This window comes from Pogoniulus pusillus, chromosome Z (assembly GCF_015220805.1).
Source record: "Pogoniulus pusillus isolate bPogPus1 chromosome Z, bPogPus1.pri, whole genome shotgun sequence".
Lineage (NCBI taxonomy): Eukaryota > Metazoa > Chordata > Aves > Piciformes > Lybiidae > Pogoniulus > Pogoniulus pusillus.
In genome coordinates, this window is record NC_087309.1 from 23,988,558 (window position 1) to 24,004,754 (window position 16,197).

General features: G+C 37.1%; 1 protein-coding gene across 3 annotated transcripts; it reads right to left on the minus strand.

Moving 5' to 3' along the window:
• Positions 1–1,996: 1,996 nt before the first annotated feature.
• On the minus strand, positions 1,997–15,782 carry SYT4 (synaptotagmin 4). 3 transcript variants are annotated; one of them, XM_064176688.1, is made up of 5 exons: positions 15,322–15,782; positions 15,071–15,097; positions 11,628–12,436; positions 10,090–10,210; positions 1,997–5,411 (listed from the first exon to the last, which is right to left on the minus strand). In XM_064176688.1, the coding sequence occupies exons 1-5, from the start codon at positions 15,353–15,355 to the stop codon at positions 5,104–5,106; spliced, it is 1,299 nt and encodes a 432-aa protein (XP_064032758.1). In that variant the 5' UTR covers positions 15,356–15,782; the 3' UTR covers positions 1,997–5,103. The 3 variants fall into 3 exon arrangements, with proteins under 3 accessions (XP_064032758.1, XP_064032757.1, XP_064032759.1); XM_064176687.1 differs by having other exon boundaries at positions 11,622–12,436; XM_064176689.1 differs by lacking the exon at positions 15,071–15,097 and having other exon boundaries at positions 11,622–12,436.
• Between the last annotated feature and the right edge of the window lie 415 nt (positions 15,783–16,197).

Consider the following 16,197-nt stretch of genomic DNA (forward strand, 5'->3'; position numbering starts at 1 on the left):
AATGACTAATCAGGTTGGCAGTCAGCTGAATGCTACCACACTAGGTAAAACCCACAGGCCTGAACTCCAAATATGGGAACCATGTGGGCCCGGCACCAGGCAGGCCTGAGCTGGGCGTGTGGGGACTTACACAATCAGGTGTCCCTTTGTTCTCATTTACCCCTGGTGCAGGCAGAGAGACATGTCCAGGCAGAGCAGGCATAAATAAGCCTGTTTTCAGGCCTACAGGCCCTCCACAACACCTGGACTCCAAATATAGGAATCACGTGAGCCCAGCACCAGGTAGGCATGAGCTGGGCATGTGGGGACTTTATGGCCCTGTCTGTTGTGCCCCTTTGTGCTCGTTTACCCCTGGTGCAGGCAGAGAGACATGTCCAGGCAGAGCAGGCATAAGCAAGCCTATTTTTGAGCCTACAGGCCCTCCACAAGAAGTATCTTGCCCTTGTGACTGAGAAAAAAAAATTATGAAAACTATCTGATTTCAAAATTTGTATTTTCACAAAGAAGAAAATGACTGTAACACTTACTGGAGATACACTCTACTTGAAAATGGAGGCCCAATGTACTGACCTGCCCTGATGATATCTTGGGATGTTGAAGGGCTCCAGCAAAAATCAACTCATCTGTCAAGACAACAGGGTCCGAAATGATAGCCATGTGAATTTTGAGAACTATACAATATAAAACTATACAATATAAAAAGCAGATCAAGGGAGGTTCTCCTCCCCCTCTACTCTGCCCTGCTGAGACCTCATCTTGAATATTGTGTTCAGTTTTGGGCTCCCCAGTTTAAGAGCTGGAGGGCATGTCTTTTGAGGAGAGGCTGAGGGACCTGGGGCTCTTTAGTCTGCAGAAGACTTAGAAGGGATTTGATAAATGTTTATAAGTATCTGAGGGCTGGCCAAGAAGGTGGAGATAGGCTCTTCTCACTTGCTCCCTGTGATAGGACAAGGAGCAATGGGTGTAAATTGCAGAAAAAGAGGTTCCACCTCAACACAAGGGGGAACTTTACTGTAAGGGTCACAGAACACTGGAACAGGCTTCCCAGAGAGGTTGTGGAGTATCCTTCTCTGGAGACTTTCAAAGCCTGTCTGGATGTATTCCTTTATGATCTGTGTTAGATAGTATTGTCCTGTTCTGGCAGGAGTGTTGGACTCGATAATCTCCTTGAGTCCCTTCCAACAAGTAGTATCCTGTGATCCTGTGAAAACTGTCTGCATACACTGAAAAAAAAAAGTGCAGTTCAGACTTCGTACCTGCCTTCAGGTACTTGTCAGAGAAAGCTTACACCCATGGAGAATGTTCCACTTTATGAATTTATCTAGAAGATCCTGGTACTGATTTCTGTGACAAAGGTTAGGGATCCCTTCTAGGTAATCAGTGGTAGGCTTACAACAGGGGTCATTAAAGAACAAGAGGTAGCCCAGCTGCCTTCTTCCTTCCAAGTTCTTAATAAACCTTGGTGACTACATCAGTAAAGTTTATATTTTTCTGTACTATTTGAAGGAAGACTTTATCTATGTAAACATCCAGACTCACCTTACAAGCTGGTGCGTGACATTACTTCCATACATCGAAGGAAGTTAAGAGCAGTGCAGTGTGATTGTCTCTGAGACATTTTTTTGCTTCTGGAAAACAAATAGAATGTCACCAGGATTGCAGTAGTGATGCAAGTTGCATTTTACTTCTTCCAGCTAATATGTCAGTATTAATTTCTTTTTACATCTTTCTGTCAGTTCCCGTAGGGTCCATGAAAGGCTCAGATTTTCTATCATTATCATCAGCACAATTCAAGACGAATGCAAGCATGTAGTAAAAAGCTAGCAATAAAGCCCATGTGATATGTCTCGGCAGTACTTGCAAGAACAAGTCTAATCCAGCTCCATGAGAAGAAGAAGACTTTGCAAGGTGAGAGGGTGTTGATAGAAGCGTGAGAGTTTAGACCATAAATACAAAGAAAACAGAAATCTCTGGAAAAGATACCTCAGTGGGATAATTGTTCGAGGATGGAATGAAAAAAAAGCATTAGTTTATTCTCGTGTTACACACATGGCACAACATACAGAACCAGCACAAATAACTTACAAAAATTTCATACACCATGCTTCCTCTCAAGCAGTTTCTATTAAGTTACAACACCATAGCAAATTTAGTTACAACAGATCTCCAGACATGAATAGTCTCCCACTTAAGGAGATATTATTTTTGTAAGCTACTTAGACAAACACCAGTTTTTACATGTTCAATACAGTACAGTATCCTTAACAGAATTCAAGATATTCACAATGAGAATTGAATACTTTATAAAGCAGTAGAATTTCTCAACTCAGTACAGGTCTACACTTGCTCCTGCCTTGTCTGGTCTACAGATGTATCACAAATCATCTTTACTCAATTTTCCAAGCTAAACATTACTTAAAAATGAAACCCAAAATTATATTTAAAGGTTTTTTGGTTTGTTTGGTTGTTGTTTATTATTTATTATTATCATTATTATTATTATGTATTTAATAAATGTGTCTTTACTTCCCTCTCCCTACACTCTACCCCCACCAAGAGCTACCATTTATCTGGTAGAAATATTAACCCCCAAGCTGCTATTGAAATTTGAAAAGAAAATTGGTGTCAACTTATTTGAAGTAAAATTAAATGTATCTATCATTACTTCAAAAAGGTGGACTTTTTTCTCCTGATGTCAGAATACATGTCCATTTGAGATTCATGAGTCCCGTCATCTGATTTTTAGAGATAATGTACTACTTATGGGCTAATGTACAAAATTTCCATTTGTTTTAATTACAACCTATCCCGCTTTTTGTCATGCAATCACTTTCAGCATAATTTGTTTATTTGTTTGTTTGCTTGCTTTTCCCTTGCTTGAAATTGCAACAGCTTTGGTTATGTGGTACTGAATTAAACTCTTCTGGTCTCCATTGGATCATATATATATCCCCTATCCATGGTCCCATTAACATTGCTGGGTTGACTCACAAGAAGAGTTTTGCTCTGTGATTGCATTTCAAACCACACTGAAGCCTGTGGGTATTTTACTTTTGATTAGTGGCTTTGGATTATCTCTGCTTGAATGTGGCTGGTAAACTCTAGCCCTTAAGCAGTTAATCAGTTTTCTAAAGAAATAAGCAAAAAAAGTTTCCTTTCTTTTATGCATATAATATGTAGGTACTTTTTTTACATTAAGCATTACCATAAAAAGCATGTTTATGTTATTTTGAAAATGCTTTTTTACAGAAATTTATGAACATACATCAAACACATTCTCAAAAACTGGAGAAAATACTGACACAAAACCTGGAAGAACCTCAGTGAAATTCTTCCAATACTATTTGTCTACTTGCATATTTCATGTTTCATTGTCCCTTACTGCAGACATGACTTGGCCATATGAGAACAGGTAGAGTTGACAAGAAATCTCCAAGTTTTGAACAGGACATGAATCTGTTATTTAATGAAGCAATTTGACATCCAATGTGTGTTTTAACCTTGCATGCCCATTCTGTTACCTTTTCTCATGTTGATCAATACCTCAATTTCCAGCCTCACTGACTTCAGTGGGATTACATGTGACAACGTGATATATGCAAAAATACTGAAAACAGCTTTCTATTTTTTAAGTCCTTCTTATGTCAACAATTAACACCATCATATTCCTTAATTTGCTTACAGTTGTGCTATAGTTGTAACAATCTAAAAATCTGTCTTGCTTGACAAAGAGTAGATTTCACAGGTATAAATGCTTTATTTTCAAGGTTATGTTAAACTAGATACTTCTTCAGCCCAGAACAATTTAAATTTAAACATGCATATGTCACACTAACATGAAATCAGGATATTTTCTCTTAATATTCAAAATTTCAGTACAGTCAGTAATGTACATTAGTTTATATTTTAGTGAAATGAGCTTTTGAAATAGTTTCTCTAATACCATATTGCTTAAATTATAGTGTGACCACAGTTTCCTGTCCTGCAAAAGTTTAAAAATAAATTGAAGTTTGTATGTTAGGAGTAATTTTACTGACTGTAATGGCATTCGTGAGGTTAAATAACAGAATAAGATTTTGTTCTCTGTCTCACTATTTCATTTATTCTTTAATTAAACAAAAGAAGAAACAACTTTTAAGTATTCTTGAAAAGCTTAAAATATAATTGGTGAAAGGTCAATGACTGTAATATCCTACAGGCTACTTTATTTAAACAGAAACATTTTCCCATGGCTTGAAGTAGTTAATGTGTAATCCTTGCTAGAGGAAAAAATTGCAAGCTGTATCTAATCCCGAATTCTAGTTATATAACATATACAGTCACCCGTAAAGGAGCCCTTTTAACAAAATAATGTGTTAACTTGATCAAGAATTTGTAAAAAATATCTATTTTGGTCACTGTAACAAAACATAGAATAGTAAAATGCAGTAGGTTGGAAAGGACCTCTGGAGGTCATCTATTCCAACCTCCCCTGCAGTAAGCAGGGACATCCCCAACAAGAATCCAAGTGTAAATAATTATACAGTATTTTCACACACACAGAAAAAAAAACAATTAGTTGCATATGACATGACATGTAAAGCAAATTGCTGAAAATTTCTTTAGTCTTTGGGATGATCAAAGTATGACTAATCAAAACATACTGATTAAGATTGAATTTTGATAAAAGAAGGTTTTAGATGGAGGAGCAGAAGGAATTCCTCTCTTATTCATGGTCCTTCCCAATGACTTTTACAGACTCACAGCCTTCTTCTGGAAGCCACAGGAGGTTAACTTTTTCTGTGTAATAGTAGTAATAAGATTCCCAGTGACTTTTTTATAAAGCATATTCTGTTCTTACTGAAATTCATAGCACTTCAGGAGTTTCAGACTTTAAACTCCAGAAGAATATGAATCTGATCCAATTATTTTAAAGTCTAATGAAACAGAAATTATTTTGTTTACTGTGAAAATGTAATTACCTTCTGTTCTGATAATTCAATCCAATTTTTATTCCTCCTGCTCTCTCCCCCAAGAAAAAGCCTTTGACTATGCACATCAAAGAAAGAAAGCTGCTCCTTGCTTATGGAAATGTATATAGTTTTTCAAGTTCCAACCCCCATGCTAACCATCACACAACATATGCCATTTGGCAATTTGTCTCCTTGGGTATTCACAAATTTCTTTCCAGTGCTCTCCACCTGTGCCTTCTGCTGAAGATCCCAAGGTTAACTGGCCAATGACCTCATTCCTTGATCCTCTATCTGAATCTAAGACCAAAAATTCAATGCTGATATCATCAAGGCTCTCACAAGGAATATCGAACACAAACAATTCATTGAATACTGCATTGGGAGTGCATTTCTTCACATGGGTTTTCTTTTTAGAAATCCTCTTCTTAGCATGATACAGATTCACTTTGACATAAGGGTCTGCAATGAAAGGAAAGATTACAGATCATCTACTGAACAGCGTTGCTTAGAATTTGTTTGAGATCATTAATGGTAAATTTTGTAATTGGATAATCTAATTACATCACACACACAAAAAAAGAAAGATGAATCCACTCATTGAAATTTTGACTTATATCTGAGTTAGTGTTTTTAAGCTCCTTTTATAGTTAACCAAAGATGCAATCAGGATAGTGAGTGAAGTTTAGGATGTGATTCATCTGATTAAATACAGCTGTCTTTTGCATTAGACAAATACTGCCCTGCATTCAATTAAGCCAAGTAACAACTCTACCACTATGAAAATTCATAACATTCTAATGGACTCTGAAAATTAAGCATCATTTCATATTTACAGGTAACAAAGATCTGCTTTTCTCATGTTCTATCAGTAGGAGATAATCATGAGTGTCACAGTATCACAGTATCATAGTATCATCAGGGTTGGAAGAGACCTCACAGATCATCAAGTCCAACCCTTTACCACAGGGCTCAAGGCTAGACCATGGCACCAAGTGCCACGTCCAACCTTGCCTTGAAGTGCCCCAGGGACGGCAACTCCACCACCTCCCCGGGCAGTCCATTCCAGTGCCCAATGACTCTCTCAGTGAAGAACTTTCTCCTCACCTCAAGCCTAAATCTCCCCTGGCGCAGCCTGAGGCTGTGTCCTCTCGTTCTGGCGCTGGCCACCTGAGAGAAGAGAGCAACCTCCTCCTGGCCACAACCACCCCTCAGGTAGTTGTAGACAGCAATAAGGTCACCCCTGAGCCTGTGTCATTCAGATTCACACAAGTAAAAGCCTCAGATTGAAGAGGATAAGCTCAAACTGAGAGAATGGAATAACTTCTGTTGTGGTTCTACGAATACCACTTAATTTGATTAAATTTTTCCCACCAATTTTTATTGAAAAAAATTAACAATACCTGTAATGCTAAATTTAAATATATGTTTGCTGTTAACATGTATGCTTGGCTTTGTATCTGTGCTGTACTGCTGTTGAAGCAGGGAAGGAAAAGTCACTGTATTTTGAAATATTAACCAACTTTTAATATTCACACTCCTCATAATTATTCAACTGTCGCAAGATTCCTTTGCTATTTTCTTCAATAACGGCTATGTTTCTTCCTTTAGAGGAATTCTAGGGAATGCTGTAAAAGTAATCCCTTTCAAGTACCTTACCATTTATTCTCTCAGAAAATGTGAGCGTCTTTCCCATTTCTGATGCTGCAAAGATGCAGGACAAAATATTTGGTGATGAATCTAGTCAAACTATATAGTTTATGTATAAAAAAATCCTCTTATTAGCATTAAGAATAGTTGTCTACTTAAAAAAAAAAGTAAAATTAAAATGTAATTTTATGTAGATATGTTATGCCAAAGTTATCAGACTTAAATAGTTGGATGATGAAAAGTTTTTTGTTTCCTTAACCTGTCAAGAGTTTAACAGTAGGAAGGTATAATAACATGAATCTTCACTTTGATGCTCTATCAACATGTTTTTAAACACTATACAACATTTTAAAAATAGGATTTAATATAGTTAAAAAGTCATTTGCCTTGGAATTAATATATGGCGCATAAGCATTAAAAGATTCAGAATTTATATCTACCAGTGGATTCACATTCTTGTTATTTTATATTTAAAAGACATTTACCTGTCTGCTACCTCAGGCCAGCTACTGGGTAAGACTACATTATTTGTCTTACTTTTATCAGATACATAGAAGGCCTCAACATCAGTGGTCAGGCAAAACAAGGAGATTGTAGAATGGAGTAACTTCTGAGTAACAAGTCTCCATCTTCCTAAGGAGACTGAGTTATACAATTGTTTAGCTTAGCACATGGAAATACATTTTCACCCTCCTGATTTTCCAAGATTTATGTTGGACTAACAGAGGCCAAGTCACAGAGGAAGTAAGGACTGCTGTAGATTTCAGCATATTATTGCACTCAAATATATGTTGAACCTGTCCTTGATGATGAATAGCAAATAACAAAGGACTGTTCAAAGGAACTAGGTGTCCAGGTGTGGTATTGTCCTGGAGAGCCTGTAGGCCCGAAAGGAGGCTTGCTTATGCCTTGCCTTGCCTGGACATGTCTTTCTGCCAGGACCCCTGGTTGTAAACAGGTTATGTAAGCCCACACACACCCAGCTTGTATCTCCCTGGGATAAGTCCATGTGATCCCATATTTGGGAAAGTCCAGGCAAATAGTTTCTGCCTATTACGGTAAGGTTTGGCTTACTGCCAACCTGATTGGTCATTCTAGTGGCCAAAGAGGCCATTCATCTCGGTCTACATTCAATAAATAGGGGTGCACAGGTAAACAATGTGATCTGACCCTACCCACACCTCAGCTCTGACTCACCTGCATGGCACAGACACAGCTCTGACCCTCACTCGCAGCTCACCTGCCTGCGTGCCTTTCTTGCAGAGCTCATTTAAGCCTGTACATATATATGCATATATATATATAAGGAGCCTATAGCCTCCTACACCAGCTGTGCACATCTGCATTCTACTGTGCTGTCAGGACCAGAACCTATATTGTATTTACCTACTGAGCTCAGACTCTGAGCAGCCGTGCACACTTTGCATGCCTGCTGCCTATCATTGCCTCATTGCCTGGTAAAAGCCATTGACACTGAGATAACCAGGAAGTAGACTCTGGATTGTCTGCACACGTGGCCTGAAGCCGTGAAGAACCATGCCAGAGACAGCACGATATTCTCCTACACCTCAAACCCTGCCAGCTGAGAATCCCTGGACACAGCATCCAGAAGAAGCCAGCAGCATCAAAGGCAGAGATCGTCCCTTGCCAGGAGAAAAGGTTAGAGAAAACCAGTATTTCCCCACAAGCCGGGAAGATTCCAGCCTCAGAGTCCATAAGCAGAGACCCTGGAGAATTGGACACTAGGCACAGGCTGTGACACAGCCCCAGAGGGTGATTAATAATTGATAAAGAATTGTGAGTAAAAGCTATAATACCTCTGTAATATAAGTTACCTCTGACATAGAGCAGAAAGAGTTTCATCCCAGTCTGCTGAGCAGATAGCATAAAGATCCCAAGTGGTATTAAGCCATAGGGAAAACTCCTGTCTCTGTTTATAGTTTGCATGTTTGCTAGGTAAATAACAAATCTCTGTACATATTTTATCCTAAATTGTTTTCATAACCGTGTACTGAACTTTAATATTAATATACAGTGGTTGGGGATAGTGAGAGTTCAGAATATTGAATTTAATAAATCTATATTTTTATATAAAATTTACATCACCCCAATTAATTTCTCCTCTCCGCCAGACAGGCGTGGGTACTGAGAAATCCCCCTCTGCAACAGGTATGAATGCCTGTATGTTTAAAAATAAAATTATTTTATTCATATTATATATAACATGATTGTACTGAGGAATGCAGAAAGAACAAACTAATTTTTTAATTTTTTTATAAAAGTTACAGGTAGACAAATATGAAGTTTTGGTGTGCTGGACTGTAAAGATAGCTTCTTCTCTGAGAGTATGAGCACTTTTGTTTCTAAGTCTTTTCATACCTGCATGAAACTCATTCAGACCTGATCTGTTGAGATCAATTTGCTTTCCTGTTGTCTTTATTAAACCTCCACTATCTGCTGTGACTTTGGAGGTGGTTAATAAAACTACATATACTCTCTTATATCAAAGTGAATTGCTAGCCTTTTTGTATAGCCTTTTCTTATACATTAATAAAATTGAGATCAGAAGGAAGATATCAAGGGAACTTCATCATGTAAATGAGAGTAATCCATAATTTTCTTGTATTGGATCCAGAATTGGTGCAAGTAGTAGAAATGTTGTAATTTTTGGCTGCAGTAATTATGATTCATTGGTTCAAAAAATTACCATCTCTTCCTGTGAAATTAAAGAGTATTAGTCCTATATAGAACCAACAGCAGTTGTGCTACTGTTTGTATAGTCTTTTGTTGTGTACTGTTCATTTTTTTCTGTCTTATCCTTAGGATATTCTACCTCTGATTTTATTACGTTATTATGTGTATCTAAGTGCAATTTCAGCACACTCTTCAATGGAAGTTCCATTGAATTCAAAATAGCACAGGATCAAGAGAACAGAGGGCAAAAAATGCTGCTTCTTAGTGCAGCCCAAGTACAGCTTATGATAAAGCACATCTGTTCTGTATCAAACTGCTTCTAGCATGGACATAGTCCTCCTTTTCACTTTGCCAAATAAATGTTAGTGCTCAGTGGGCAAATTTCATCACAGACATTGCTTTTCTTGGTGCTAAGATAGAAAAAAAAATCATATGATGATCTCATTCAATATTAATCTTCTATATGTAAACTTATTTTTCTCACAAATAAAAGCCTTAAGTGTCTGCAAAAAAATATCCCATGCTTATGGCAAATGGGTTCCATTCGAGACAATCAAAACTTGTTGGCTTGCAATGCTAACAGATGTCTGGGGTTTTTTTAACATGACTGAAGAACAAATTTGTGAAATGCATACCCTGGAAAATATGAAAAAAATATTTTAATAAAATTAATAGGCTTCAAATTATAAACACACCCTTTTCTGTATTTAGGAAATCTTTTTACTCATTGAAATGCTGCATTTCAGCTGTCTTCTGTTTGTTTTTCATTCTTAGATCACATTAGTAAAGTCATTACCTGACAATCCGGATACATCAGATTTAGGTAGATGTCTCGCTTTTAAAACAACCACAGTGAGTGTGCTTGTTGTAGACTGATAACAGAGAGAGATCAGTAATTCTCCACGTCCAGATGATTTCTGAGAAGGAAGAAAAAAAAAATGCATTGACCAAATTTTAAACCACAAACAAGAATATTTATGAAACATCACATCACTCTACAGTCTGAAATAGTATAAAAAATGTAACATATGTAGCTATGAAGCTTTACACAGGAAACAAAATTTCCTTATAATATACTGTATGACTTTTCATATAATTTGTTATTAAAATAATAAAATAAATAAGTGAAAATTAAGTTAATGTGAGATTAACTTCACAGGGAAATTAAATCCTGCATCCTGAGAAGAAAAAAAAAAAGTGGATTAAAAAGAGATCTTGAGCAAAACATAATTTTGTGAAGATATGTTAAAAAAAAAGACTGACACTTTGTAAGGTTGTCTAATATACAAGAAATTAAGATGAGATCAAAGACTTTGATGAGTAAATTTGAATTTTCAAGGCTAGTTTATTTCAAAGAAAGGAGACAGTAGAGGAAAACAAACAAATAAATAACAAAAAGAAAAACTAAACCACCTTATATACCAGTAAACTCAGTAAGTTACCAATAGAATACCAGCGATATAGTGATAGTTGTTGTAAAATAGTATGAGAATTGCAAAATAACAGCATTAGTTACAGGTATGTTGGCTGGTAGACATTTATTTGATTTGTCATCAAGCTTTGAAACAATCAAATTGAAAGTCAATACACATTCCTTGGCATAGATTAAGAGACATGTGTGTGATGTATGGGCATTTCTGTGGTTCAGCAGTGATGGTTGTAAATGATCTTTATATTCTGAAATGAGGGAACGTACTATGAAATACTTTTATTGCTATGAAGTTCTGCCATTGACTTAGTTAATCATTAGCTTCTCCTTCATCTTACTATCCTTAGAGGAGCTGTAATCTACGTCACAATTCTCGAGAGACAAAGTATTAACAGCACTAAGAGCAAAAGCATACTATTACATCAACAGTATGGTCTCTAAGAAGTTCTAATCTCTTAGCTAAAGACTACCTGCACTCTTTGAGGAGCTGCTATGTAACTGATGTAGTTTAAGTGAAAAATTTACAGTAACTTCAGTAAGATTTAAGAAATAATTTTTCCAAACACAAAAAAGGATGGAGGAAAAGGGGACTGATACATAATTTTTTGCGTTCTTTCTTTTTAAAGCAATTTAGTGTGGACTGACCACTGTTGAGCTAATGTTAGTTGTCCCACTCAGGTTGAATAAGCAAGGAGAGTTTAGGATATTGGCCATTTCTTGCTACATGCTCATGATAATGTCCTTTTATTACATTTTTATAATTGTTTCCTCATAGCTCCATTATGAAAATACCTCAGACACTTGTTCCCTCTTCTAAGATGACAGCAACATTACACAAGAATCACAGCTAATGCTAACACTAACATAACACTCTTAAAGTTTAAAAAAAAAAATGTTACCCTAACATTTCTTTTGATGATCTCTCTGTCCATTATCAGCCTTCCTTCTGACAGTTCAATTTCTGCAAGGGGGATGAGGACTTCTCCAATAACATCATCTCTGGAAAACCTGTCAAAGCTCAAGATAATAAAGTGAAGTGTCAAGTCTTGAATTTGGCTATATGGGATCCCATAAAATGTGAAGGTCTCATCGAAAGCTGGATCTAAGGTTTTTCTCAACACTCTGGTTTTCACCTTGTGTTTTTTCTCAGGTAGGATTGTCATTTTGATGTATGGATCAGAAGTCATTGATTGGTCATCCATTGCTGGCAGGCCACGTGCTTCTTTGATGTTCACTACAAATGCCTTTTTCTCAAAATTGTACTCTAAGGAGATAAAGAGAGTTCCTAGCTTGTCTTGTTTATCTTCAGATGACAGGGACATGGTGGACTTTAAACTATCAGGAGATATTGAATCTTTTTTCCTTTCTGCAAAATGCTTAGGAGACAAATTTTCAAGCTCTGAAGAGCTCTGAATTTTAGGGGTCATTTTGGGGAAGTTGCCATTTAAATCTCTCTTCTCCAGGTAAATATGGAGAGAATTCTTCGGCATCGTTGATTTGTTCTTTTCTTCATTTTTATCATCTGCTCCAAATTTCTTTTTACTGTTGAGATTCTCAGGATATATATCAACCCCTTTCAGAACATGGACAAACTTATATGGAGGGGTCTTACTGGATTTGGAAGATTTACGTTGGCAGCAAATCCAAGCAAAAAGGGAGACAGAGAAAACAAGGCCAAATGCACTAAAGATCCCAACCACTGCAGGAATTTCATCTGCAAAGCAAATAAATAGCAATAAACACATAAGTAGCAATGCCTTGGACTCAGTGTCATATTTAATAAAATAATGATTTAGTAAAAATGTAAGAAAACAAACTAGTAAGAGATGGAAATTGCATCAGAATTGACAGACTGGAAATGCTTTGCATTACACATATTGCTTGCCACCTGCAGGTATGACTGTGTAGTCCCGTTAGGCATGCTTGTTATCTTAGGATTTTTCCATGCATAGTGTATAGGAGAAAAATACTATTTTCATCCTAATAGTAAAAACCATTAGTAATTGCTCAACTACCTCATCTTTCTGTGTATAATTTGTGAGTTTATGCCTATGAGAAACACCAACTCTCAAAAGACTATTAATTTTGACTTTATGGGGCTTTACTGTTTAGATAAGAGATTCCGAAACAAGCATTACTTATAGATATATCATCTGCTTTTCATACTCTTTTCTAGAACACGTCATGCACTCAATTAACACTTTTTTTTTTTTTAATGGTCTGATTCCACAATTGTCTGGAGGTATTTCTTGAAAAGAATGGGTTTAATTGGAAGTTATAAAACTCAACAGTTTCCATGGGAATTTCAATAATTTACAGAAAAAAGTTCTATCAAAAAAAATCAAAATAATAATATACCAAGTGTCCTTTCCAGATAGATGTAATGTTAGGCAGTCTTATGTGAGACTAACGGTGAGCAAACTATTAGTTTTATCATTGATTACCACCAAGCTTTGCATATAAAACAGTATCAATAAAATCTCTGGTGAATTTCCAGGAAGGATCACTACTTTTTAGGAGTATATATGAAAAACATTAAAACATAGTTCTCTTCTATCTTAATAAGAATGCTATACTTATCTCAATAAAGAGAAAAACAAGCACAACCTCAGCTGTCATGTGGAAATATTTGTTACATACAGAGTATCATTAGCCGTTCAAAGCATGCACCGAAGGGTAAATGAGAACAACTAATTGGAAATCCAATTTTGCCTGAAAGTAACATTACTAAGTGAGTTTAAACCTTCTGCAATGTAATAATCAGAACTTAATCTTTATTCCCTGCAACAGTGGAAGACAAGTAGAATATTAATCGAGTGACATTGTCTGTGTATAAAGATGATTGTGTAACTGTTCTGGTTCTCTCACAAATGATTAGCAGAGCATGAGGAAAACAAAACTACTCCCCTCTATGTATTACTAAATCAGCTTCATTCAGGTACAAAAGAGGAAGAAAGATGTGCTGCTACTGCATCTTCTCATCTTAGTGAGATGATTTAAAAAAAAAAAAAAACTAAAATCATGATACTATCAGCATAAAGTAGGACACAGTGTTCCAGAACCTAAAGGATCAGGCCTGGTTATTATTTTCTTCTCACAATATCCCTGTCACTTTGCCTATAAGTTTTACCTGTCTACATATTTAATTTTATGAAATTAGTAGAATGACTGAACATTATGCACCTAACCAAAAAGAATTTCTCCTAAGACAAGCACATGGCTTTGAGTTTCAAGAATTCTCTGGGCTACAGACATTTAAATATACATAGCATGAAGGTACAAAGCAAAAAGTAATAGAAAACTAATCAGAACACTTTAATAGCATTTAAGAATAATTTTCACATTTATAATACTTTTTTCATGAGATAATAGACTTTTTATAGCAATACATACCACACTAAATTTTAATTCTGTAACTACAGAAAGCAATGGTAGAATCCATTTAGTGTTTAAATAAGTAATTAGATAAACATGACAACGACAATACAAGTGTGGTTAGGAACATGAAATGGGTGGGGTAGGTAAGAAGATGAAAGGGTAACTAAAATGGCTTTGTATTTACAACTAACTCTGTGACAATCTGAATTTTTTACTGCTGTCATAATGTAAGTCAGTGGATTAACATTCAAGACAGAGTATTCATAGGAAGCTTCCCCTATTGATTTTGGGAGATGTTATTATTTCAATTATGTGATATACATCTGTCACTTCACTTAAGTCAGTCAGATGATCCTTGAATTAAACCACTGCTAATGCAAATATAATCTAGGGTAGAGTCAACATTTATAAAGTAGAGTTAAGAAACATTTCTACTTTCTGTTTTTTTCTGAGTAAAGCTATGTATATAATTTATAAGTGTACAAAAATGACTGCTTCTGAAACTTCTGGCATCACACCTTACATCTAGTATGTAGAAATGACAAAGGAATGTCAGAGAAAATGGAAAGTTTGTTTTTATTGTTATTCTCTATTAACCTAGACTGGTTAAGATTCATCTGTTTAACTGAAAAGACTGAGTTTCTGTTTTTCATCTTCATAGTACTGTCCTTTACTAGTGTAGCTTTCACTGTGACTAATGGTTGACAAATCTTTAATTACTAGAAACCAACCAAACAAATAAATAAAACCTAGCCAAACCAACCAACCACCACCACCCCCACACACAAAAACAAACAAGCAAACAACAACAAAACCAAACACCAAACCCGTAACAGTTATTCCAAAAAGAAGCTTGAACAAAGATTTTCTCTGTGGCACAGCATGCATTTATATGATACAACTCTAAAGCCACACTACTTTTAACCAAAACAGAGAAAACAACTTTAAACCTCTCTCATTCGAAACCTACCAAACCTCTCCTCTCTTGCTGCTTTACCTGGGGGGAACAGTTAGGGAGGGAGAAAGAGAGAAGGGAAATAAAACAAATTCATACAACTTGTGAGATCGAAATGAGCTGGGGAAAATAGGGTTCCTCCCAGCAAGTTGTGGGCTGGGAGGCGCTGGGTGGCTCAGCAAAGGCTGTTTTGCCTGCACTTCTCCCAGGGAGGGGAGCAGCCCTCGGCCCCGCGGGGTGGGGAGTTGAGGCCGGGACCCTCTTACCGAATTGCTGCCGGCTGTCCGCGATCGGAGCCATGTTGGGGGCGTTCGCGGTGGTGACGCCCGAGACGCTCCCGGCAGTGATGGATCCTCTGTCGGCGGTACTGGAGGTGCTGTCCGGGGTGCCGAAGCTTCCTCCTCGGGTGTCAGGCGTCTTGCTCTTCTTTCCCCCGGCTCTCTGCTCTCACAGCGGCGGAGTAAACGTCTTTTCCAAAACAGGTTTGGTTTGTTTAGATTTCCCCACACACACACCCCCCGTTCTTTTATGTTCTTTAACGAAGAAAATGAAAACAAAACAAAACAGAACAATCAAAATCTAAACCTGTAGACACGAGTGCTGGGAAGGTGATGGAGGAGGCTGAGAGAGGACTGGAGGAGGTGGGGGAGGGGAAGGTTTGATCCTCCCCTTTGCACAGCGGTTTGCAACCTCTTTCCTGTTTTGGCTCTGCTCTGAGACTGAAGACGTGGTTGAAACCTAAATTGACGCAATCCTGACGCTACAGGGCTGAAATCAGCACCTTTCCCACTTCCCATCCCCCATCCCTAACCACCACACCCTTCCTCTCCTCCCTCCCTCTTTTTTTCTACTCTCCCTCCCTCTTCTTTCTGGAGATTGAACACGCAGTCATCGATTATTTTAACTGCCCTGCTGCAGGATATGAGTTCCCACCCTCCATTGGACACAGTGAAAGGACAATGTCTGATTTAGTGCATCTCATGTCATACAAGGGTGTGCCTGTTTTGCTGGGGTAAGATTTATTTATTTGCTTGTAGATGCAGCATCTGGACAGGCTACAACAATTTGAAGGGGATGCCAACTCACATGGTCCAGATACCTTGAAATCAAATGTAAGTCACATATTTTTCCTATGACTGATG

Bases quoted from the DNA above. Each gene is read 5' to 3' on its own strand.
- SYT4 (XM_064176687.1), bottom strand. From the start codon at position 15,355: ATGGCTCCGATCGCGGACAGCCGGCAGCAATTCG. The intron at 12,437-15,070 runs GTAGGTTTCGAA...TTTGCTTTGCAG, and splicing joins AGCAAGAGAGGAGAGGTTTG to ATGAAATTCCTGCAGTGGTT. The intron at 10,211-11,621 runs GTAACATTTTTT...CTTCCTTCTCAG, and splicing joins TCATCAAAAGAAATGTTAGG to AAATCATCTGGACGTGGAGA.